This window comes from Helianthus annuus, chromosome 2, assembly GCF_002127325.2.
Source record: "Helianthus annuus cultivar XRQ/B chromosome 2, HanXRQr2.0-SUNRISE, whole genome shotgun sequence".
Classification (NCBI taxonomy): Eukaryota; Viridiplantae; Streptophyta; class Magnoliopsida; order Asterales; family Asteraceae; genus Helianthus; species Helianthus annuus.
Window position 1 is genome coordinate 118,210,939 of NC_035434.2, and position 26,191 is coordinate 118,237,129.

Here is a 26,191-nt window from a genome sequence, read left to right on the forward strand (position 1 = left end):
TGCTGGTAATCCCTAAGCTCATCTAGCCACGGGTCGTAGTCTGGGTCTAAGGGATTAGGTGCTGGTACCCTAGGTATCTCCTCTAGGTTAAAATCATGCATTTCAACTTGATTTTCTGGGTTGTTTTCTATTTCCATTGGCTGAGCGGGGAATAGTGGTAATGGTTAAGGTGTTATCAGTTGCTCCAGGTTAGGGTCGACAATTGTGGTTGCTAGGATATGGAAGTTTGCTAAACCCCTATTAAGCATATTCTGGGCGTGGGCATCTGTCTCTCTTTTAGCGGCTGCTAAGGCTCACTGCTGTTGTAACTTTTACATTCGTTTCCTACGTTCATGCGCTCCCCTACTGAACCATCCTCTCTTTTTAGAAGGGAATGGCTCTTTAGACTGAGCTTTAAACACGAATATCCTGTCTTCATTATCAGCAGAAGACCCTGAGAGGGCAGGCTGTGAAGAGGTGCCTTCGCTCCTAGGTGAGCTGGACAACAGTCGATACGCGTCGGAAGGTCCTTGGTGGCTCATACTGTAAACTAACAAATACTCAAATAACACACAACAATAAAATGCAAATATGCACATAGTTTCGTAATTCATTTCCTAACATTTTGAATAATATCTTGGTGTCAGCAGAACACTTCTGTGGCTGAATCAGTGGCTTAGCTCTGATACTACCTCCTGTCGCAACCCCCGCCCCCTATCTATCCCGGGAACGGGCGGCCGTGAGATTCGGTGTCGGTGGTATTGGTGTTTATCAATTTGGCAGTAGAAATATCACCAGGACCGTAGTTAGGAAATATTTTATCAGAGCAAAACACCATATTTTATATAAATAAATATATTGGGAAAAAAGCCAAGTTTTCCTTACAAACTGATTTATAGGAATAAATCTCATTTTATTGAAATAAAACATCATCTTTATTTAGGTAACATTTATAGCCACTTTTCCAAGCCTTCAGTGATGTCCAGCTGGCTTCTAAGCAGTTAAAGCGGTAAAATAGCGGATAGCGGTCAAGGTCCGCTATACGATATATAGGTTATAGCGTTGGTATAGCGGTGATATAGCGGTAATTTTTATACAATGCATAATTTATGTACTTTTATATATATATATATAAATATGTCTTTGAAAAATATTAATAGTAATATCAAAATTCATAGTTTTATCATTCCAAATATTAGTGGTAATGTCTCCACTTCAAAACATAAAAACATAAAGTGTTGATGTTCGAAACACGATCTAGTCATAACCAATGAAATCTTCCTCCGAGTCTACATCAACCAAGGAATCCAATCGTTCATCAAGATCTTCCACTTCAACTGAATTAACTCTAACATCATCATCTCTATAACGCTCTCTTTTGCTCCTAGTACTTGGCCCAACGTCTTCGTTTCCTCCCATTGCCTCTCGCGCAACCGACCATAGAAGACCATCACTACCATCAACAAAATCTTGATGCTCAATTTCCGTTGGTATAACCCAATCATCATTTTCATCTACGTCTCTTAACAAAATAGGATCCAAAGATTTGTTGGTTTTTAGTGAGTTGAAGCGCCTTTGTAACCTTGTGTTGTATTGGATGAATACAAGATCATTGAGTTTTTGTTGCAAAAGACAATTTCTTTTCTTTGAATGTAACTAAACATAAAGAATAAAAAAATTACATAATGAAGTAAAGAGGTTAAATATTATAATATAATTTAAAAAAAATATGTAGTAGGAAAACCTACATTGTCGAATGTACTCCAGTTGCGTTCACAAGGTGAAGCGCTACAAGTTTGACTAAGGACAGTAATAACAAATTTTTGGAGCAAAGGTGTGTCGATCCCATAAGTACGCCACCATATATCTACATTTTATATAAATAAATGGACTGATGTAATAAGAACATGTGAATACATTGAAATGTTTTTACTTACATGGTGCGACTTTCGTTCGAGCCCTTGTAGCAGCCGGAGATCCAAAGTGCCCAACTAAATCAATGTATAAATTCAAGTCTTGCCTGACTTTATCATTATCTTCCAAATTGGGTACTAAACGATCACTAGCAACATAAAGTCCCGCTGAAATGTCCGGGTTCTTCCGTAAATCCTTTGATGTATCCGCATGGTAAATGGCAAGGTTTAAGAAACATTCAGTTGCACGTACATTCAATAAAGAGTTTCAATTAGAACAAAGCAATTATATTAATTTAATTTAAAAGTAATAAATATAAAGCTTTATGCCTGCATGTAACGGATGATGAAGTTGGTCACACCATCTTGTTTGAATGAAACTCCAAACTTTAGTCATCAGTCTTTCATCGGTTAAATTTTTCTTGATTTGCTCCTTTGCTCTAGACACTGCATCATAGATGTAACCCATACACGACTTCTCTTCTGTATCAACCAATCTAACCACATCCACCAATGGAGCTAGCACTTGACAAGCTAGGTGTACATTGTCCCAAAATTCTGTTTTTGCAATTATTCGCTCGACTTTCTTTCCAACTGCCTTATTTGCAAAGTCACTTTTCCTCCATTCTTCGGAAACGAACAACACTTGAATATGATGTCGATTCTCGTGGATACTTTGAAGGGTATAGAACTGGGTTGCAAATCTAGTTACACAAGACCTGTGTAGCTCCTTGTTTTTCGCCAACTTCCTCATCATATTAAGAATCCTTCCGTGGTAGTAAATGTAAACCACAATTGCTCTAGCTTCACTCAAAACAGACTTTATCTTTGGTATTTTCTCACCGATATCTTGAATCATGAGGTTCACACAATGTGCTGCACAAGGAGTCCAAAACATCTTAGGGTGTTCTTCTTCTAAAATTTTTCCTGCGGCTTTAAAGTTTGACCCATTATCTGTAATAAACTATAAGAAACAATAACGAATTCAATTAACAAAATGAAGAGAAAGTAAAAATAACAAATAAAATTACTAAAAATATAAAACTACCTGCACAATATTCGCCTCTCCAACACCTTCTATCGCCTCATTTATCATTTTAACAATTAAATCAGCATTCTTCACATGCTCGGATGCATCAATTGATTTCAAAAATACCATTCCACGAGGACAATTGACTAAGAAGTTTATCAAACACCTTCCTTTCCCGTCTGTCCAAAAATCGGACAAAATGCTACATCCATATTCTTCCCAATGTGGCCGAAACGAATCCACAAATTGTTTCGTTTCTTCTAAACGTTTTTTCATCAACGTCACACGAATATTATGATAAGATGGAGCTGGCATACCTAACATAAAGATAAAACTAAGTTATATAGTCATAATCAAATAACCAATGAAGCTTAATGACTTAATCAAATAAAGTACCTCTTCCATATTCTCCAATGGCGTGGATCATGTCTTGGAAACTTTCGTCACGTACGGCATTAAAGGGTAAACCAACCGCATAAGCCCAAGTTGCAATTTTATCCCAAGCATTCATCTTTAACTTCTCCTTTATTGGATTATTTCTATCCAATGTATTTTGCGTTGTTTTTCCGTAATCAGTCTTAAACATGTTATCCATAGCATCTCGCACGTTACTAGCACCTACAAATTTCTTTTTCTTTGAAACATTTTTTTTGTACTAACGTCTTGTACATTATCCTCATCTTCATCTTCATCTTCACCAGAAAGATCAACCGTGTTTGATCTAAGAATTTGTAAATTTATTTTCCTTTCTAATTGTATCTTATCTTTTTCTTTCATTGATGCTAAGACTCGCTTCTGAATATCCACAGTCACTTTCGTACAACCGGTGACTTGTCCTCCGGTATGAGTAAGATGTTGCTTGAGTCGTGTGATTCCTCCGGATACCTTCTTATCACATAGTGTACACCAGACTTGATGTTTTTTCAAGGGGTCTCTTTGCTCTCCCTATTCCCAAGCCATATCTCCACTTGAACTTTTTTTTGCTAGCGCCCCCGGCATGAGTGCCGGCATCAGACGATACCGTTTTAGTGTTTGTAGGGTTGACAGATGCATGTGAAGAAGGAGCTGAACAATCCATTATCAAAAACCTGATGCAAAAATAATGTAACATAATGTAAGACATACACTAACACAATCAAACTGACACAATCAAACAGACAATCCGGGATCGATGCCCCTGTTTCTCATTCAATCAACTGTAACAGATGTTATTTAAGACTTGGTAACAGATAATCAACTATAACAAATGTTATTTAAGACTTGGTAACAGATTCATAAGTCTGTAACAGATTCATGAGCTAAACTTGGTAAACTAATACATTCAAGACTAATACATTCAACTATTCAAGAATCAAGATGTTATTTAAGAATCAACTGTAACAGATTCATGAGCTCGAGTATCAGACCAGCAATCGAATCGAACACTAATAGTAACTTTGAAAACCGAAGAGAACACTATTACACTAATACCTTGGTGACAGGTGACTGTCGAAGACTGAAGATGATGAACAACTTTGATTCGAGTATCAGACCAGCAATCGAACTCTGATGAACTCGAGTATCAGACCAGCAATCGAACTCTGATGAACTCAAGTATCAGACCAGCAATCGAACTCTGATGATGATGAACAGCTTTAATTTGATTTTTGTCAGCTTTGATGAACAACAATTGAACTTCGATGATGATGAACTGCTTCCAAGACCTCAAATGAGTGTGCGCCGGTCGTTGAACATAATAGATTGGTCGTATCTAGGTTTTAATTGGTCGTATTAGGTTTTATCAAACATTGGGCCTTTTTTACTGTAATGGGTTTTATGAAGTTGGGCTGACCGCTATTAGCACTGATCCAGCCGCTATAAAGGTTTACAAATAGCGGCCAAATAGCGGGCTATAGCGCCGCTATTAGCGGAACCGCTATGCCCAACCGCTATTTGGACCGTTATGATGCCAGGAGACCGCTAACCGCTATAGCGCCGCTATAGCGCCGCTATAGCACCGCTATAGCGTCGCTATTAACTGTATAGGCTGGCTTCTAGTTGGCTTTCACATTTTGTTATCTGAAACGCGTTTAAAAACATTTTGTCAGTGGGAAATACTGGTGAGTGAATCCCAGTTTAATCAAGAAGAGTTTTATCTTTAAACAGTATTGAGAGTGATTACAATGTTTACATCTACCCAATTACTCATTCAGTACTGTCAATCCTGACTGGTGGGTCATCTTACTCATTGGCTAACTCTTTGTCCAATGGTAACGTATTCCACATTTTGTATATAAAACCCCAACAAACCGGCAGTAATTGTAGAATTACAAAGACTCAATCACTGCTTAATTGCATTGTAAAACATTTAAGGTTTTGTAAAAACAGTTGCAAAAAGGAGATTACTCACATTGTTGTCTTAGGTTTTCTTTAAGGGTTTCCTGGAAATTATCTATAAAATACATAAACGCACACGTGTTAGTATAATAACCCAATATTTACATTAGTAATACCTTCCCCGAGACGGCATTCCAACGACTACGTTGGGCAGAACCACGACAGCCGTTACGGAACCCTGGATCAATCGGGCAGCGTATCTAATACGTAACTGGGGTTATGATACTTACAACGGAGCAGAACTTCGTTATTTAGGGGGGTATTATACCCGAAAAGCACTTTGACTATATAGATTTTCGTGAGAGAGAAAGAGATTGACGATCGGAACTGAAGGACGATGCCCTCTTTATATAAGGCCTGATTTTGGTTCCATCACGCCCCGCGTAGAACACGGCCAGGGCCTTCGCGGCCCGCGAGGCTAGCTAGTTCGGCCACTAGGCATGACACGAGGCGGCCACGTGGCGGCCTGGGGGCTCGCCTGAGATTGAAGCTGTCGCAGCCCGCGTAGATGTTCACGGGGGTCTTCACGCCCCGCGACCAACCCTATTTTATTGTTTTTATTTTATTTGTAATTATATAATGTATTCGGGGCTCGGTTTTCGCATACGGGGTATGTTTTAAGACATATAGGGATACTTTAAAATATATTAGGGTGTTGAAAATATTTTGGAGGGTTGTTATAGTTTGCTACTGATTTAAGGTTGCATTATGATCGTAATTTTAATGTAGCATAACCCTCTGAGGTTAAATTACATGGTCATAATCATATTCTGAGTTTCTGCATAAGTTTCGTTATTATGCCATACTTTGACCAAAATTCCCTTTTTGCATAAAATAAGGTTCTAATAAATAACGAACTTGCAAATGATTTAACTACTGATATGTTAATGTAATTAACAGATTTTGATGTTATTAAACTGATCATAAATTGAGTTTTCATGTAAGATCGTAAATTATGTTTTAAAATGACCAAAGTGCTCGTTCGGCACTTAGAATGGTTTTAAACATAATTTATCCTATCAAATATTTTGTCTACTGATATAATATCATATTTAATATATTTTGGGATATCAAGTCAGTTCCTAACCTGAGTTTTTACTAAAGATCGCAAATGTCGGTATTTAATGACTGAAACGCCCTTTTGGCGCATCGTATTGTTTTAACCATGACTATCAATCAAAACTTGATGCCTACTGATATTATAACTTATTTAAAATGTTTTCATAGTAGGTACATGATCTTAACTCAAATTTATAAACAAGTTCTCAAACTATGTTCATAATGACCAAAATGCCCCTTCGGTGCATAGTTTGGTATATCATAAAACTCACATATATTTGATATCCTACTGATATTATATCATAAGTAAAGTACTTTTACAATATATTTATGTTCATAACTTCAGTTTATATGCAAGTTCCTTTAATACGTTGCTAAATGACTAAAACGCCCTCATGAGGCATAGTTTGATTTTAAAACCTTCATGGGCATGTAAGTTGATATCCTACTGATATTACAACTTATTTAAAGCATATTGCCATATAGAACTTGTTCATGACTCATTCAGTTACCCGATATCGCTTATACGCGTACAGTTAAGCTTATGTAACTAGTTTACGTAAGTTTACTAGAACGAGTCAAACCTTATCATTTTTACTTTAAATTCCAGAATGTTCTTTGTTTACCCATATTATACAAGTCTTAGTACATGTTGGGTTTAAACTACATTCCTTTCCGGTCATCGCTTAATCAAGTGTATTGTACCATTTTCAATATGTTAAGTTAACCGGTCCAAGTCTACGACTTGAATACGACCCGTTAGCATTCTAATTGGTTATTTATACCATCATTCCAGACTAGGGCCTTCCGGTAAATTGCTACCTATCTTAGTCAATTGATTAACGGCTGAGTCATTTATAAACCTTTCATATTAAGATGAGTGTTAGCTCAGGCAAATACTCTTAACCTATTTTCCCTATACGGGCTTGGGATACGGTAAATTATTACCGCTTGGTCGGGTATGGGATCATATGCCAGATGGTGGCTACAAAATCTTCATAACTAGTTTTAATTTGTTTTGTCTGATAACTTAAACATTGGGGGTTAACGCGACCGTGTCCTGGATATCCTCGGCTCATTTAAGTTACTAATGGCCACGATCAAGCTCGGGATGTAGGCATACACCTGACAGAGGCTTAATACTAATATAAAACGTTTTCTTACCCACTATGTGGGGATACCCGTCCGTGGGTTTAAGTGGTGTGTCGGTTAATTATGTCTCGGTATTTAGTACTGGGCCCCATATGTTTGGACAGGCATATAAAACGGTATACAAGATCATTTTGAATTCTCCCAAGTTATTTATAAAATCATGTGCCTTGTGCACTTCAAATAATTTTGAAAATGTTTTCAAAATGTGTCGGTTGATTGTATTTACCATTGTAAACTGACGTGTTTCCAAAAGACTAAGTTACAGATGCAAGTGATGTGCGTTTGAAGTGCGATATGTTTTGGGTATATATTTTAAGCCCTTTTTACACTTTTTAGCCAAGTTTTAAATTTATAAACACGATATTTACTAACACTAAACACACATATGGGCAAGTGCACCCATCGTGGACGTAGTATAGTGTTGGTAAGATACCGAGGTCGTCCAAGGACACAAGAGCTTTTAGTACTGGTTTATTCTCAATGTCTAATCAAATCAAAATGTTAGAAAAAGGTTTATAAACTAGAAAAATAAAATTAACTAAAATGATGAAAATAAAAATAAAAGTAAAAACAGATAGACAAGATGAATTACTTGGATCCGACTCGTGTGTAGTGTAATGTTTGATTATTTTCACACTTTTGCACTTGTTTAAGAGATTATCTTAGTTATTGTAGTTGGCCCCTCTTTTGAAGGCGACGTACCCTCAACCCAGTAGTTTGAGTCAGCAAGGATACAATCCTAAAGGGTCAGATTATTGAAAGATAATTAATTAAGTTATTAATGCATAATGTGGTAGGCCCCTCTTTTGAAGGCGACGTTACCCTCTGCTAAGTAGTCTAAGTCAGCAAGGATACAGTCCTAAGTAGCCGCGTTAAAGTTTTAATAGTAGTTTAACTTATGAGGGGGTCAAAGAGTTTGGACCCCTGCCATCCAATACCGTTGGGTATTGTAGGAGGTCCTTTGCAGGATCTATACACTGAACAATGGCAAGACTCTTACCAAACCGTTCCCTTAACCCCCGACCAGGTAGCCAACATACCTCCATATAGACCGTGGAGATATGAATGGTGAAAATCTTTTATTTTATATAGACAGTAAAATAATGCCAAGACACCACGGACAAACGATAAGGAAGAATCACCTTCAACATAAGAAACGAGTAATTAAAGTCATTAATACAAAACCAAGTAAAAAGTGCAAAAGATTAAAAATAAACAGTATTACACTAAACATTTGTCTTCACCAAGTGATATAAGAGACTTAGGCAAACATGGCCTTTGATTGTCAAGAACTCTTACGATCAATCTTGGATCCCGAGACGACTCACACACTCTATGATGGACAATGGATGATGGTGGTGGATGATGGTGTTGTGATGGTGGTGGGTGGTGGGTGAAGTGTGAGAGAGGTGGTGTGCCAAGGGATGAGTTGCAAGAGCTCCAAGCACTCCTATTTATAGGCTGAACAGAAGCTCGGGCATGGCCCCGTGTCCACTGGGCACGGCCCCGTGCCCATCCTACTCTCTTTCTTCATTAAATGCATTTTCATTAAAAGTTTTGTCTGCATTAGTTGACCACGCCCCCGTGTCCGCTGAGCACGACCCCGTGTGTAGAAGCATATCTATACTATCAAGATTTGCCTGGATTTCGCGAATCTTATAGTTGACCACGGCCCCATGTCCGCTGAGCACGGCCCCGTGGTGGGCAATAGAAGCTTCTACCACTTTGTCTTTTCTGCTGACACTTGGGCACGCCCCCCGTGCTCACTGAGCACGGGGCGTGTTCAGGCTTCTGTCTTCTTGTTTTGCTTGGGAAGATGCTGTCGGGAGGTCGGGCATGCCACGTTTGTTCCTTTTCTTGTGTTTATGTTAGATTTAGCTGTCTTTTTGCTTCTTTTGTTTATTTGAGCTCATTTAATCCTGAAAATACAAAAGGAAGACAAAAGCACACTTTTTCCAACATTAGTACTAAAAAAGGGTCAGTTTTATGCCATGATTGATGTAATTTATATGTTGCATTTTGTGTACATCAAATACCCCCACACTTGAATCTTTGCTTGTCCTCAAGCAAAACTCTTTATAATGTGGCTTTTTTCACTCCCACATGGAATGGGTAGAAGAGAAGGTTTTTGGGCTTGTCATAGAGTGTCGGGATTTCCAAGATTCTTTATTAAGTTTTATTTTTATTTATTTACAATCCTATTCGTCATGATTTATTAAAAACGTTTCAAAAGATAAATTACTTAATAGGGCATAACATGCCTTTTTTAAAATTCCATTTATATACAAGTTCACATACCTCACGGGGGATCACTCAACACTCGGCCGAAGGTGTATTTTTAGTGAATCACTCGAGAGCGGCATGGAACTTACTCCTACCATAAGCTTGCCAAGCAATCAATCCTCCTCCTTTTTAACTATATACCTTTGTAAATATCAAGAGGACAATTTTATTTTATTTTAATGAACCATTTCTTTCAAACAAAGTAATTTTTGATGAACTTGTTTGTTTATTTGGTTTCATCATCAAAGTATATATATATATATATATATATATATATATATATATATATATATATATATATATATATATATATATATATATATATATTTTGGAAGTCATAAGAAAAACCGAGCTTTGTTACTAATAGAAAAGGTTAAAATAAAAAGGTTTAGGTGGGTAAAAAGGGTGATTGTTTTGGGTTAAGAAATGAAAAGGTTTAGGCTCAAAGGGTTAACTAGGGGGATTTTGGGTAGGTGGTAAAAAAAAATAAAAAATAATGGTGTAGAAAGAAAAAAGGGTTAGTCCTAATGCCTCCATCATTTACTTACTCGGGTTTTAGTTGGTAAGGACCGGGAATGCATTGTTGTGGCAAGTTCTAGAGTCGTACGAACCAAGCGGCTATTCACACAAGAAACGAAAAATGAGCATTTAGTGTAAAGATATGTATTTATATGCTCAATAAAGGCTCAAAACTCACTTTTGTGGGAATGGGTTTTTATGTGATCAAGTATATATAATCAAATTTTAACTAAGCTTGTCATGCCGTTTCATAATTTTCTTATGTTGGTTCTTTTTATCACGACGCTATCGGTTGTAAACTTGTAAAAATATAACCTTATTAGAACTTGAAATTCCCAACTTAAACTTAGACAAGTAAAAAATGAAATTTTTTTTTTGAAAAAAAATTGGGGTGATTAGCGGTTCCAATAGAGTTTTGTGTAAGGCTTGTTAATTAGGACTTGCAAGATTCAAAGTTTTAGCATCCCCACACATTTAAATTACATATTGTCCTCAATGTGTCCCAAAAATAAGTTTTTAGGTTGACTGAATGTGTAAAAGAGTGTTAAAAAGCAAAATTTTATGTTACTGGCACTCTGGACACGGCCTCGTGTCGGACGGACACGACCCCGTGTTCAGGTGCCAGTAACGAAAACTTACAGAAGGTGGACACGGGGGCGTGTTTGGCTGGATACGACCCCGTGTCTGGCAAAAATCTGCAGAAAGTAAACAAAAAGCAGGTCTGGGAGGTGGCCACGAGGGCGTGTCGGCCGGACACGACCCCGTGTAGACAGTCTGCAAGGTTGAAAAAACATGTTTCTAGCTCCGGTTGTCTTGTTCCGGATTTAGTAGTACTAATGTTCAGTACTCTAAGCCTCATATGTACCTGTTTTATCAATAAATACCACACCAAACAATACCAAACATCCTAGATTACCAAGTTCAACATCCATGTCACAAAGTAAAAAAAACAAATGCAGAAAAATAAAAAGAGTTGGGGAAAGTAAATTGTTTAACACTCGGCACGCAGGCCGGAAATTGTTTGATAGAAAAAGGGGGGTTTTAACATGTGGGATCACCAACCACCTGCTCCTACTCCTACTCCACCCGCCTAGTCCATGTCATCATCACTGCCCTCCTCATCACCTCCTCCTCCATGCCCCGCCATGTACTCCCGGATGCTTCCGATGTCATCTTGGATATCGGAGATGTTTCTTTCAATGGCCCCGACCCGGTTGTATGTGTTGTTGGCGAGGTTGTAGGTGTTCCTGGTGCACATAAGGTTTTCCTGCAAAAGATCATGCGAACTCTGAAAGTTAGGAAAACCACCTCCTTGTGAGGAGGATTGGCCTGGATCACCATGAGGGTGGTACTGGTAGTGGGGAGGTTGTTGAAACTGTGGAGCGTGAAGGACTAGCGCCTCTTGCGGGTTCCATGCATGCCCTTGCATCCTCTGAAAGCTAACTGACCCATCTTCCGCCTCATAGATTAGGTTCATGGAGCGGCATATGTGTACGTCGACTCGTCCCGACCATGGGCTTCTTTCCAAAGACCTAGGTATGTTCACGAAGTGCTTGAAGATGCGGTACACCCATCCTCCGAAGAAGATAGGGGTTGGTGCATGAGCTAGCCGGTTCAGATGCATGTTTCGGAGTAGGAGAAATGGAACATCGAGGTGTCTTCGGGTATGAATGCAGTGAAGGACTATCAGATCTCTCAACCCAACAACGCCACCACTATCATGCCTTTGGCTTAGAGAGTAACCGAGGACCCTATGGATGTATCGGTAGAGTGGGTCTCTCAACTTGGTACTCTTTGTGTTGCTTGTGTTGTAGTGCCCTTCACCAATCTGAGCCCACGCGACTTGGCGCTCGTTCTCATCCAAGTCTCGCACCCCTCCGATGTCCTCTTCACTCCCCGAATCTTCCTCCGTATACAGCCCTACTATTGCCCCGAATTGTGCCATTGAGATCGAGTACTTCGTTCCACCACATCGGAATGCCACCCCATCATTGTCGAAAGGGTCGCACATTGAATTGAAAGTGAAGGTGCTATAAAATTCCATAGTGCACTCATGGACGGAACGAAGTCTAGTGGTTAGGGCAATCCTTAGTGGGCCGGTAACGAGGTTGTTAAACCGGTCAAGTTGGTTCACCATGGCTAAGAGATCCGTGCACACTTGTCTTGGGTATTCTTTCGGTCTTGTTTGAAGTATGTCATATCTGGCCCTAGCATCGAGCTCATTTGCGTTGAATCTTGTGAACTTCTTCGACATCTGAAAGAATACATCAAAAGTTAGCACGAAATACCGAAACTTTTCAGAGAAAATTGAAAACAGTGAGCTGGACACGGCCCCGTGCTCAGCGGGCACGACCCCGTGTCCAGGCGTCTATTACTCAAAAATTCCATTTTTCGACCCGATCCCGAAAACTTGAAAATTTTTGGTCAAGTATGTGTGGTTTTCCCCGAAAATGAAACCCCAAGTGTCGTTTTTCCCAAAACAAACCGTTTACCCTTTCGATTTTATCTTTTTCAGTTCAAAAACAAGGGTTTGGGGTTTTTGTGAGAAATCGGGCAAATCTATCAACAATACAAGTGGGTTTACTTTCCATAATACTAATCTATACTAATGCTGTCAGATCTAAGCAAAAATTTGAGGTTTGATCCGGATGAACTTCAAGAACCCTAGATTTTTCCCCAAATTTTTGATGTTTTAACTACATGCAAGTAACTAATCTAACTACTAATGATGATAGAATCATACCTTGATGTTGTTAGAATGATAGGGGGCGTGTGGAATGATGTAACTATTATGAAAAGGGGGTTTTATCCCAACAGATGCGCGGACACGGCCCCGTGCCGAGCAAAGTTTTTGAAATTTTTTATTTTTTTATTTTTTATAGTGCTCGTGTGAGTGCCCTGTTTTCCCAAAACTCGGTTAGAAGACTTACTAGTTTTGATTTTCATCCGCTTGTTCGCAACCTACCAGGTATGATGTTGATGCCTTTATTCGTCAACCGTTTGAAGCGAGATTTCTTCCTCCCCACCCTCAATGAATCCTTGATAGAGTTTCAGCCGTTGGCCATTGACTTTGAATGGAATACCATTCCGAGACTTAATTTCTACTGCACCATGAAGAAAAATATGGGTGATGGAAAAAGGTCCTGGCCACCTAGATTTTAGTTTACCCGAAAATAATCGAAGTCGTTAATGAAACAATAGAACTTGATCTCCCACTTGAAATTCATTAGGTTTAATGTGTTTGTCATGCAAATTTTTCATTCTTTCCTTATAAATTTCAGAGTTAGAGTATGCATAATTCCTTAATTCGTCTAATTCACTTATTTGACAAAATCGATTTTTTCCTGCAAATTCTAAATCCAAGTTTACATTTTTTATTGCCCAGTAGGCCTTGTGAGCTATTTCTACCGGCAAATGACAACTTTTTCCATAGACGAGCTTATATGGGGTTGTGCCTATAGTTGTTTTATAAGCAGTTCGAAAAGCCCATAAAGCATCATCTAATTTATCGGCCCATTCCTTTTTATTTAATCCTACGGTTTTTTCAAGTATTCGTTTTAAACCTCTATTAGTCACTTCGGCTTAACCGTTTGTTTGAGGGTGATATGCTGTTGAGACCCGGTGATAGACCCCATATCTTGTTAAGATTTTTTCGAGTTGACGATTACAAAAATGGGTACCTCTATCACTTATTAATGCTTTAGGTGTTCCAAAACGAGAAAATAGTTTTTTCAGAAATCTTACCACGACTCTTCAATCATTTGTTGGAAGTGCCTCGGCCTCGGCCCATTTAGACAAGTAATCTACTGCCACAAGTATATATTTGTTTCTTTTGACGGCGGGAAAGGTCCCATAAAGTCGAGTCCCCACACATCAAAAATTTCACAAACGAGAATGCCATTTTGTGGGATTTCGTTTTTGGAAGAAATATTACGTGATCTTTGGCAAGCATCACATGTCTTAACTAGACTTTGCACGTCTTTGTAAATGGTCGGCCAATAAAATCCTGAATCAAATACCTTTCGTGCGGTACTAGCGGCACCATGATGTCCTCCGTATGGACCTTCATGACAATGGCGGCGTATTCTTCTTGCTTCACTACCATGTACGCACCTTCGGATGAGTTGGTCGGCACACATTTTGAAAAGATAAGGATCTTCCCAAAAGAAATGCTTCACATTAGCAAAGATTTTTTTTTCTTTGGTGATGTCGCCATCCTTTGGCGACTATACCGCTAGCTAAGTAGTTAGCATAGTCGGCATACCATGGTTCTTCCTTGTATTCCACCATTTCTAGGGACTCCGTTGGAAATTTTTTGTTGATTTGCTCGTCCCTAGTTGCCTCTAAAGCTGGGTCTTCTAAGCGCAAAAGATGATCTGCTGCTGTGTTTTCTGCTCCTCTTTTGTCTCTGATTTCAATATCAAATTCTTGGAGTAGTAGAATCCACCTGATCAAACGGGGTTTTGCGTCTTGTTTCTTGAAAAGGTATCGAATGGCTGCATGATCTGTATAGACTATTTTTTTAAAAAGAACAAGATAAGAACGAAATTTATCAAAAGCAAATACCACAGCTAGTAATTCTTTTTCAGTTGTTGTGTAATTCTCTTCTGCATCGTTAAGTGTTTTACTAGCATAATAAATTGGGTGAAAATGCTTTTCTTTTCTTTGTCCCAAGACTGCTCCAACTGCAAATTCACTTGCATCACACATGATTTCGAAAGGTAATTTCCAATCAGGTGCTATCATGATAGTGCATTGACTAGCATTTTCTTAAGGGTAAGAAATGCTTGATTGCAATCCTTGTCAAAGATGAAAGGCACATCTTTTTCAAGTAATTTTGTTAGAGGTCTTGAAATTTTAGAAAAGTCTTTGATAAATCGCCTATAAAATCTGGCATGCCCTAAGAAACTTCTGATTGCTCTAACGGAGGATGGTGGAGGTAATCAAGAAATAGAGTCTATTTTTGCTCGATCAACTTCCATTACTTCGCTTGAGATCTTGTGTCCGAGCACTATTCCCTCTGTTACCATGAAATGGCATTTTTCCCTGTTAAGGGCGAGGTTAGTTTCCTCACATCGGGATAGCATTCGTTTAAGGTTATCGAGGCATTGGTCGTATGAGTCTCCAAAGATAGAAAAGTCGTCCATGAAGACTTCCATTATCTTTTCTATCATGTCATGGAAGATGGCCACCATGCAACGCTGGAATGTTGCGGGGTCATTACATAGACCAAATGGCATGCGTCGCTAAGCAAAAGTTCCATAGGGACATGTGAAAGTTGTCTTTTCTTGGTCTTCGGGCGCTATCGGGATTTGAAAGTAACCTGAAAAACCATCCAAGAAACAATAAAATTTATGACCGGATAATCTTTCTAGCATTTGATCAATGAAGGGCAAAGGAAAGTGATCTTTCCTTGTTGCTTCATTTAATCGTCTATAGTCTATACATACTCTCCATCCTTTGACGGTTCTCGTTGGTATTAATTCATTCTTTTCATTAGTTATTACCGTCATACCTCCTCTCTTTGGAACTACTTGGACGGGACTTACCCAGGGACTATCTGAGATAGGGTAGATAAGTCCAGCGCCAAGTAATTTGATGACTTCGTTTTTAACCACGTCTTGCACATTTGGATTTACTCTACATTGTGGTTGTATTACCGATTTGTAGTCATCATTTATTAAAATTTTGTGCGTGCACATGGAAGGACTTATTCCTTTAATATCTACAAGCTTCCAAGCGATCGCATTTTTATGTTTTTTTTCAAAAGTTTAATTAATTTTTCTTTTTCTAAACTACTTAATTTAGACGAAATAATTACAGGTGATTTACCATCTTTTTCTAGAAAAGCATATTCCAATCCTTTCGGAAGTTCTTTGAGCTCAAGAGGTGGGTCTTTAGGAGACTCCTTATTTGGTTGCTCATTTTGATCAAGAACTTTAAAAGTTTGTTCTATGGCGACCTCTTCTTCAACAAAGTGGTCAATGTTTTCTCTTGTATCGGGTGGCTCATCTTCATCTTCAATTAGGGGGTCATTGTTGCCAAAAGGATATTTCATTGAGTGCTCAAGATCTATGCTCCTTTTGAATGCCCCTAGTTGAAGAGGTAGATTGTTGAACTTCCGGTTTTTCAAAGCTTCATGAGTTTTTACAAAAGGTCGTCCCAACACTAGAGGAGCGTCATCGAGGATGACAAAGTCGGTTGGGATTACCATTTGATTTGTTTGAACCAAGACATCCTCAACTACACCGATTGATTTTATTATTTTCCGATCGGATATAAAAATGGGTATTTGAAGTGGAGAAAAATCACTAATACTTAATTTTTCGAAAATGTAGTTAGGCATTATGTTAACACAAAGATTTTTATCGATTGTGATATTACTAATAAAGGAATTTTGAAAGAAACATGGAACCGGTGTAATGTTAATTTCAAAGGGGTCTTCTTTTATTAGCAACGTTTGATCATTTGTTAACTTAACACTTACCGTTTCGTCAATTTTAGTGTTAGTGTTTAACTCTTTTAAAAACTTAGCATGAGTTGGTACTAAACAACGATTTTCTAAAGAAGGTGACAAGAGATTAATTTCTTCAAAATTAGACTCTTTTTGAATTTTAACGCTATCGTCCTCACCTTTTTCGCTGTTTAACTCATGTGTAAGTTCTTCACTTATTTGTTCTTCCTTTTTTGACTCCTCAACTATCGTTTCTTTATTTAATTCTTCTCTTGCCCGGGACTCCTCTTCCCTTGCGCGAGATTCTTTTATGTATCGCTCGATCGTTTTAAGTTTTTCTATTATCCTATCGGCCACTTCGGTGATAGAGAAAGGATCGGGATCCTCAAAGCTTGAGTCTGGTTGTTCGATCCTTGGTTCCTCATAGTACTCATATGAAGTAGATGGTTCATACCATTGTTCCTCATTATAAGCATATGATGGATAAGGGTCGTAATTTTGTTCTTCACAGTACTCATATGAGGTGGGTTTTTCATGCCATGGTTCCTCATAATAAGAGTATGAAGGTGGTGGCTCATATCTTGATTCCTCAAAGTATGAGTATGAAGGTTCATACCTTGGTTCATCAAAATACGAGTATGAGGGAGAAGGTTCATACCTTTGGTCTTCATAGGATGTGTATGAAGTCGATGGCTCGTACCTGGGCTCCTCATAATAGTTGTATGAATTGGATGGTTGAAATAACTTACAATATTGTACCGAGTGCGGGTTACCACAATTAGTGCAATAGTCTCCTATATAATCATCCACCTCATAGGTGTAGTTGTAGCCTCATGAGTATTGATCCATAAGAATCACTCAGCAGACCACAACAGAGCTCAGGACCAGAAAATAAAAATAAGGACGGAAACAGAAGCTGGACACGGCCCCGTGTTTAGGGTCTGTATCTGGGCGTTTTTATTAAAGTTACTGGTCTTGTTGAGCACGGGGGTGTGTTCAGTGAGCACAACCCCGTGTTCAGACTCTGTATCTGGGTGTTTTATGAAAAATATGCAGCACGGCCCTGTGTTCAGTGAACACAGCCCCGTGTTCAGGCTACTATAAATGCAAACTAAGCTAAAATGCAAAAAAAATGTGCGCGCTTTTTGAAAAAGTTTTGAAAAACTGATTAGGTCGTCGATTTTAAGCTTTCTTAAAATCCTTGTGTCCCTGGCAACGGCGCCAAAAACTTGATGTGCGTTTGAAGTGCGATATCTTTTAGGTATATATTTTAAGCCCTTTTTACACTTTTTAGGCAAGTTTTAAATTTATAAACACGATATTTACTAACACTAAACACACATATAGGCAAGTGCACCCATCGTGGACGTAGTATAGTGTTGGTAAGATACCGAGGTCGTCCAAGGACACAAGAGCTTTTAGTACCGGTTTATCCTCAACGTCTAATCAAATCAAAATGTTAGAAAAAGGTTTTTAAACTAGAAAAATAAAACTAACTAAAATGCTGAAAATAAAAATAAAAGTAAAAACAGATAGACAAGATGAATCACTTGGATCCGACTCGCGTGTAGTGTAACCTTTGATTTTTTCGCACTTTTGCACTTGTTTAAGAGATTATCTTAGTTATTGTAGTAGGCCCCTCTTTTGAAGGCGACGTTACCCTCAACCCAGTAGTTTGAGTCAGCAAGGATACAATTCAAAAGGCTCGGATTATTGAAAAATAATTAATTAAGTTATTAATGCATAATGTGGTAGGCCCCTCTTTTGAAGGCGACGTTACCCTCGGCTAAGTAGTCTGAGTCAGCAAGGATACAGTCCTAAGTAGCAGGGTTAAAGTTTTAATAGTAGTTTAACTTATAAGGGGGTTAAAGAGTTTGGACCCTCGCTATCCAATACCGTTGGGTATTGAAGGAGGTCCTACTAAATTTGACCCAGGTCCTTTGCAGGATCTATACACTGAACAATGGCAAGACTCTTACCAAACTGTTCCCTTAACCCCCGACCAGGTAGCCAACATACCTCCATATAGACCAAGGAGATATGAATGGTGCAAATCTTGTATTTTATATAGACAGTAAAATAATGCCAAGTTACCACGGACAAACGATAAGGAAGAATCACCTTCAACATAAGAAACTAGTAATTAAAGTCATTAATACAAAACCAATTAAAAAGTGCAAAAGATTAAAAATAAAAAGTATTACACTAAACACTTGTCTTCAACAAGTGATGTAAGAGACTTAGGCAAACATGGCCTTTGATTGTCAAGAACTCTTACGATCAATCTTGGATCCCGAGACGACACACACACTCTATGATGGACAATGGATGATGGTGGTGGATGATGGTGTTGTGATGGTGGTGGGTGGTGGGTGAAGTGTGAGAGAGGTGGTGTGCCAAGGGATGAGTTGCAAGAGCTCCAAGCACTCCTATTTATAGACTGAACAAAAGCTCGGGCACGGCCCCGTGCCCATCCTACTCTCTTTCTTCATTAAATGCATTTTCATTAAATGCATTTTTGTCTGCATTAGTTGACCACGCCCCCGTGTCCGCTGAGCACGACCCCGTGTGCAGAAGCATATCTGTACTATCAAGATTTGCCTGGATTTCGCGAATCTTATAGTTGACCACGGCCCCGTGTCCGCTGAGCACGGCCCCGTGGTGGGCAATAGAAGCTTCTACCACTTTGTCTTTTCTGCTGACACTTGGGCACGCCCCCGTGCTCACTGAGCACGGGGCGTGTTCAGGCTTCTGTCTTCTTGTTTTGCTTGGGAAGATGCTGTCGGGAGGTCGGGCATGCCACGTTTGTTCCTTTTCTTGTATTTATGTTAGATTTAGCTATCTTTTTGCTTCTTTTGTTTATTTGAGCTCATTTAATCCTGAAAATACAAAAGGAAGACAAAAACACACTTTTTCCAACATTAGTACTAAAAAGGGTTAGTTTTATGCCATGATTGATGTAATTTATATGATGCATTTTGTGCACATCACAAGTACGTAAATAGGCTGGAAGTTACTCGGTAATGCTAGAAGAGGAATTTGCAATTCATTTGCATAAAGCCTAGTAGTTTGTTGAACTCTTTTTGTACATTTTATGATCCGCCTGTGGATTTTATTACAAGCTTGTCCGTAATTATTATTTTGGGACTTTCGGACATTTAAGTTTGTAATAATATTTTATACTCCAAGACTTCCGATGTGTTATCTGTGATTGTTTGACTATGACGATACCAATCTTACATCACGATACTCCCCACCCAGGCCTACCGAGATAGTGTTGGAAATTCAGGGTGTGACAGGTTGGTATCAGAGCCAACGTTTGAGTGAATTAAATATTAGCCTTTTGTGTTTAATCTCAAATGACACAGTAGCATATTCCTTAGACTTTCTGAGTCTAGACCTTGATATAGGAATGCTCTCATCCCTATTAAGTATATATTGTTTTCGATTTAATGTATTTCAGGAAAATGTCGCCGAACAAGGAAGCCGTTAATGGGAATTCTCTTCGTCCGGAGCCTAGGCATATGAAGCTTCATACTACGGCTAGGATGTCAGTGCGACCAATTTGGAGGAAAGATCTTTACGGACCTTATCCCAAAACCAAACCTTCAGAAACTTTAAACCAGACTTCAGAGTCTGCATCGGTGGAGTCCATACTGGTGGTCACTGAGGCTCCATATTCGAAGATGTTACCAGTGGATGCTAAGGATCCCTACTTCTTACCCCCAAGCTTTGAAATTCCAAACTTGGGTTATACAAGTCAAACTCATATTCGTGATACCTATTATTATTTAACCATTGAATCTTTGGATTCTACTTCTACAACGGATCCTTACTTGGGGGACTTACGTTATCCACTAAACCCTTCAGTGTCAATGTCGTACGCAGTGAAACAGGAAGAGGAATGTTGGGAATGAAGAACAAGGAGATAATTGAAGACTCCTTCTATTTGTATTTCATTTTGATATTCCCAAAAGTCCCTATGTGGACATATCATTGTATTCCTTTTCTTTTAGTCCCTGCATGGACTTGTATTTCCTTTTTAGTCCCTACGTGGACAATTTAGTTTAATTTATTTCAAAGTCCTCTTTAAGGCACGTATTGTAATTTCCTATAGTTTAATGGAAAAATTTTGGAATTATTATTATATATGTATTTATTACATTCTTTTCAAGCGATCGTCTCGATTTTAATTCGAACTTTATCGATCCGCTAAATAATTGCAAAAGATCTTCTTAATGGTTTACACCAGCCAAGTGGCAAGTCCACATTAATTGGCAAATATAAATGGTAGTTTAGGATGAATAGCCCTTCTATCATGATAGTTAAGGAAGAATATCCCTTCTATCCAGAGGTGATGGACTATGTTCAAGGCTCCAAGCCTCTATGGTCAAATGCAACCATGGCTTTATTATTTAACCATTAAGACAATTATTCTAAGTTAACATTCAAGTAATGTTAATACTCTTGGCAGTGTGACTTGAGTAACCACGCTAGCTATCAAGGTGATGGACTATGTCCAAACCTTTATAGCCTATATGATTGGATTAGATCATGGCTAATATCATTAATGCAATGATTATATTTTACATCCTTAGTGATGAAGTGCCTACGGGCTATATTTTAACATCCTTAGTGATGATTTGCCTACGGGCTATACTTGTTGTTAATTCAGACGACGACAGTTGTGACCTTTATGGATCCTTGTCCAAGGTGGTGGGCTACGCCCAAGCCTCATAGTCTATATGATCAATGCGATCATGGCTAATATCATCAGTGCGATGATTATTTGTTTTAACATCCTTTTGTGATGTCAATTGATTTGCCTATGGGCCATATTATATCGTTAATTATGACGACGACAGTTGTAATCTACGACTCCCTGTCCAAAGGTGGTGAACTATGTTCAAGCCTTAAAGCTCCTTGATCAAATGAGATCGCGGCTTATATATATTTTAAATTTCCTTTGTGACAAGGCTTTTGTGCCATATTTTAAAGTCCTTTGTGATGAGCCTTTGAGCTATCTATTAATGTCAATGCGACAATGACAGTTGTGACATTGTGATCTCCTGTCTAAACGGTAATGGACTTTGTCCGAATCTTAAATGCCAATGATGGTCCTTTTGCGACCTAGGCTAAATATATTTGAATTATTTTCAAACAACATTCATTAGTAATGATTAAAACTTAATAGCCTATATGGTTTAATGATACCACGGCTTGTTAACTCATTAAATACGATGACTAACTATTATATTGAAACTAAGCAATTTATTTATTTGGTGTTTAGTACCAAGCTTCTGAATTATCGCAAATTCAGATGAAGCAAATAGCGGTCGCAACGATGATGCTGCAAATGTAAACCGCAATGCCGATGGAGTAGATCTCCAGGCAATAATTGCCGCGAAAGTCGGCAAGGCCATGAATGCGTTCATAAACAACTATAAAGAGTCAAGTGCTACTCGCTCTAAGTCCCAATCCATACCACGTTCATCAGCTCGCAAGGAGAGCTCAGTTCACTCTTCAACTACGAAGAGTGAACCCAAGAAGCTAGTGCATCAAGATAAACCCCGTTCTTTTATTAACGGTTGGACATATAAGTACTTCATCTCCTACAAGCCCAGAGACTTCAACGGAGAGAAAGGGGTGATAGATGCCATGCGATGGCTAGATGAGATGGAGACGGTAGTTGATATCAGCGGTTGTGCTGATCGTGACGTTGTGAATTTGTTTCACAATCTTTCAAGGGCGACACCCTCACATGGTGGAAAGCCATGATCCAATCCATGGGGAAGATTCTCGTATACAACCTTGAATGGTCCAAGTTTGTGGACCTGATTAAAGAGACCTATTGTCCACAACATGAAGTGGAGAAAGTAGAGTCAGATTTCCTGACTCTCATTGTTAAGAATAAGGATTGTCGGAAGTATGTGACCGGCTTCAACTCTCTTTCAAGGTTAGTACCTTATTTGATCACCCCTGAGCCCAAACACATTGCGTGTTTCATAGGTGGCTAGGAACCTGATATAAAGGGCATGGTGAAGGCTTCAAAGCCTACCTCTTACTGGTCCGCTGTGGACCTAACACTGTCTCTTACCCTTGATAAGGTATGACAAAAATCGGTCAGGACTAAGACCGATGGTAAGAGGAAGAGGGAGGAAGGTACCTCCTAGAGGTCCAAGTCAAAGAAGAAAGGTAAGTCGGAGTTCAACAAGAACCAAGGAAAGTCTGATGAGAGACCGACTTGCAACACCTGCAACCGGTGGCACTGGGGACAGTGTCATTCTGATCCACAGGCAAAACCATGTGGCATTTGCAAGAGGAAAGGACATAAGACCTTAGAGTGTAAGGATCTTAAGGATGCCATCTGTTACGGTTGTAATGAGAAGGGGCACATTAAGACTAACTGCCCGAAAGCTGCCAAGGGAGGTTCAGCTAAGCCTAGAGAGGCTGAAAAGGGAAATGCATGGGCCTTTCAGATGAATGCCAGGGAGGCTGTGAATGACAACAACATCATAACGGGTAAGTTCTTAATCAATGATATCTTTACTAGAGTTCTGTTTGATTTGGGTGCTGATAAGTCGTTTGTAGACCTTAGGTTTAGCAAACTATTAAACTTACCGATAAGAACTCTAGATATTACGTATGAGGTAGAACTTGTCGATGGAACCACATAAACCGTATCTTCCATTCTTGATGGATGTTCCATATCCATTAAGAATCATTCTATTCCTATCTTTCTTCTGCTAATGAAATTGGCGTGGTTCGATGTAGTTTTAGGTATGGATTGGTTATCGCATAACCAAGCCCGCATTGCATGCGATAAGAAACTCATCAAGGTTAAGACCCCTTCTGGTGAAATGATCATCATCCAAGGAGATGTACCCTATGGATTGCCTGAGAAGGTGTCTCTACTCAAGGCATCCAAGTGTTTGAAGAATGGATGTGTCATTTACATGGCACAGGTGACAGTAGATAAACTGAAGCCCAAGATTGAAGATATCTATGTTATCTCTGATTATCCTGATGTCTTCCATGAAGAACTACCTGGTCTACCTCCGGAGAGACAAGTAGAGTTTAGGATTGACATCCTACCTAGAGCTGCGTCTGTTGCAAGAGCTCCTTATCGATTAGCACCAACAGAAATGAAAGAACTAAGAACCTAACTAGACGAGCTTTTGGAGAAAGGCTTTATACAGCCTAACTCATCTCCTTGGGGAGCTCCAATATTGTTTGTTAAAAAGAAGGACGGTTCGATGCGATTGTGCATTGATTACCGCGAATTGAACAAGGTAACGATATTAAGTCTAAATGCATGTAAATAATATTTAACCAGTGATTAGTTTTTACGGATTAACCAGAAATTTCTCGGACATAAAAACATGCATAATTAACGTTTAGTATGGTTCGACGTTGTTTTTCTAATGTTTTTACTTAAAATGGTAACTCTATGTTTTTAACATAAACTATAACTCACTCAGCGTAGCTGGCTGCTTTTAGTATGCCTGTTAGGTTAACAAGTGTTGATGTTGTCCAGAAGTCACTTGTCATGGAATGAATGCTAAATACCCTAAAGTCCGACATTTTATTGACCATAGCTGACTTGTTGATAATTGTTTTATTATGTTTAAACTTATGTGACTAGATGCAATGGTTATTAATATTTTTCGTTGTGAATTTATGACATTTATAAATTTAGGAACTATGATTTGATGTTTAAACCAAACACTACTAGAAAACTGCTGCTATTCCCACGTCAATTTCCATGGGGAACTGCGTTTACCCACATATTTCCCACGAAAATCGGTTGTAGGAATTTTACTCGTGGGTAATTTTTTCTGACACATTTCCTACAAATTCTCCTACTCATTTCCCACACAAATGTTTCGTTAGAATTCTCCTACACATTTCTCATGGAACTAATTTTCTTAATTTTCCAACGCATTTCCCACGAAACATTACTTTTTTAAAATTTTGTGTTTAAATCAATTATATTTATTTTTATTATATATATCTTATATATTTTAATTTTGATACACAATTCCTATAGAAATTTTCGCGTTTTTCGTTCACGTTTGCGTTTTTGTATCGTTCGAAAACATGATATTTTCGCAAAACTACATTCATATATATCTAAACATGTAAATCCATTTTTAGTAGTAATAAATACCAATATCGAATCCGGTACCATTTACTCATCCATTGATGACGTTACTATTCATTGAGTTCTTATTGGACCGTTGTTTGACCCGAAAAGTCAGTCAGAGTAGCTCATCTTCAAGTACGAAGGCGGAATCAACGTAAATGAAGTTACGACAGCTTATCCTTTCAATTCCACAACTTTTATTGCTTTCAAATGTGATTTTGACAGAGTTTCGGCTCCTGAGCACACAAACACACATCTGAGATCCGCTCTAACTGACATCCCTATATATAGACATTACGGTTCGCTCATATGACAGGTCATATGAGCGGACCTGTTACAATATGACAAATAAGCGGACCACACTAAAACCCTATGAGCGGACCTCTTTAACTAATGACCAGAAAAGCGAACCTACTTCTATTTTACATAATATTTACATTTTGACCCCCTGTTGACCAATCTTGACCTAGACTTCTTGTAGACATAGTCAACAGACATTCCGTGCATCAACAGACTCCCCCTTGGATGTTGACGTAGTCTTTATCAGTCTTCAGATCCATAGTCTTCAGTCTCGATCTTTTCACCAACTCTGTCTTCTCTTTGTAAACATTCTTCACAGGTTCCAGGATTTTCTCCTAGATCTAACTTCCATCTTCCCATTAGCTGTTGATCCAGACTCCCACTTTCACAGACTCCCCCTCTCAGTATGCTGGGATCTAAGGTATCTGGTTCAAGTTTTGACAATTTGCCTCCGTGGGAATAATGAAGTCTCCAAACCTGTTACTCAACCAATAGCATTACGATCTATTTTTTAAACAATAAAAACAAATTCAATCACCTTTTAAGAAATCCACTCAAGTTTTCAAGTTCAAGTTAATGACCCTGAACACCTGATTAATCTACCAAGTTCAATTTAATGACTCTGGTTGATCTTTTGACGAATCAAACTGATTTAGTAAAATTATTTTCAACTTCTTCTGAAAATAACAAGTATCAACTTAATGAACTTGTTTTGACTTTGAAAAACAAACAAACTTCCAACAATGTAAGCTCTCCTCATTCTTCAGCTCAGAATCTCCTGCATCTGCTTCTTCTTTCTAGAATCCGACAATCAACTTTCCACTCTGGTTTGTCTAAAATAAAGCAGATATAAAATCTTTTTGGATTTTAAGGTGATCTAAACTAAGGAATGAAATAACAGAAAACTTAAAATTGCAAAAAATAAACTATTTACACGTTTATTTTTGGTGAGCGTGTCAGGGAATCATATCATCTTTTCA

General features: G+C 38.5%; 1 protein-coding gene across 1 annotated transcript; it reads right to left on the reverse strand.

Annotated features, from left to right (window-relative positions):
* Nucleotides 1-1,236: 1,236 nt before the first annotated feature.
* On the reverse strand, nucleotides 1,237-3,699 carry LOC110942454. The gene is made up of 5 exons (XM_022184233.2): nucleotides 3,583-3,699; nucleotides 3,319-3,499; nucleotides 2,941-3,239; nucleotides 2,281-2,856; nucleotides 1,237-1,635 (listed from the first exon to the last, which is right to left on the reverse strand). Exons 1-5 carry the CDS (start codon nucleotides 3,697-3,699, stop codon nucleotides 1,237-1,239), a joined length of 1,572 nt encoding a protein of 523 aa, XP_022039925.2.
* Nucleotides 3,700-26,191: the final 22,492 nt, after the last annotated feature.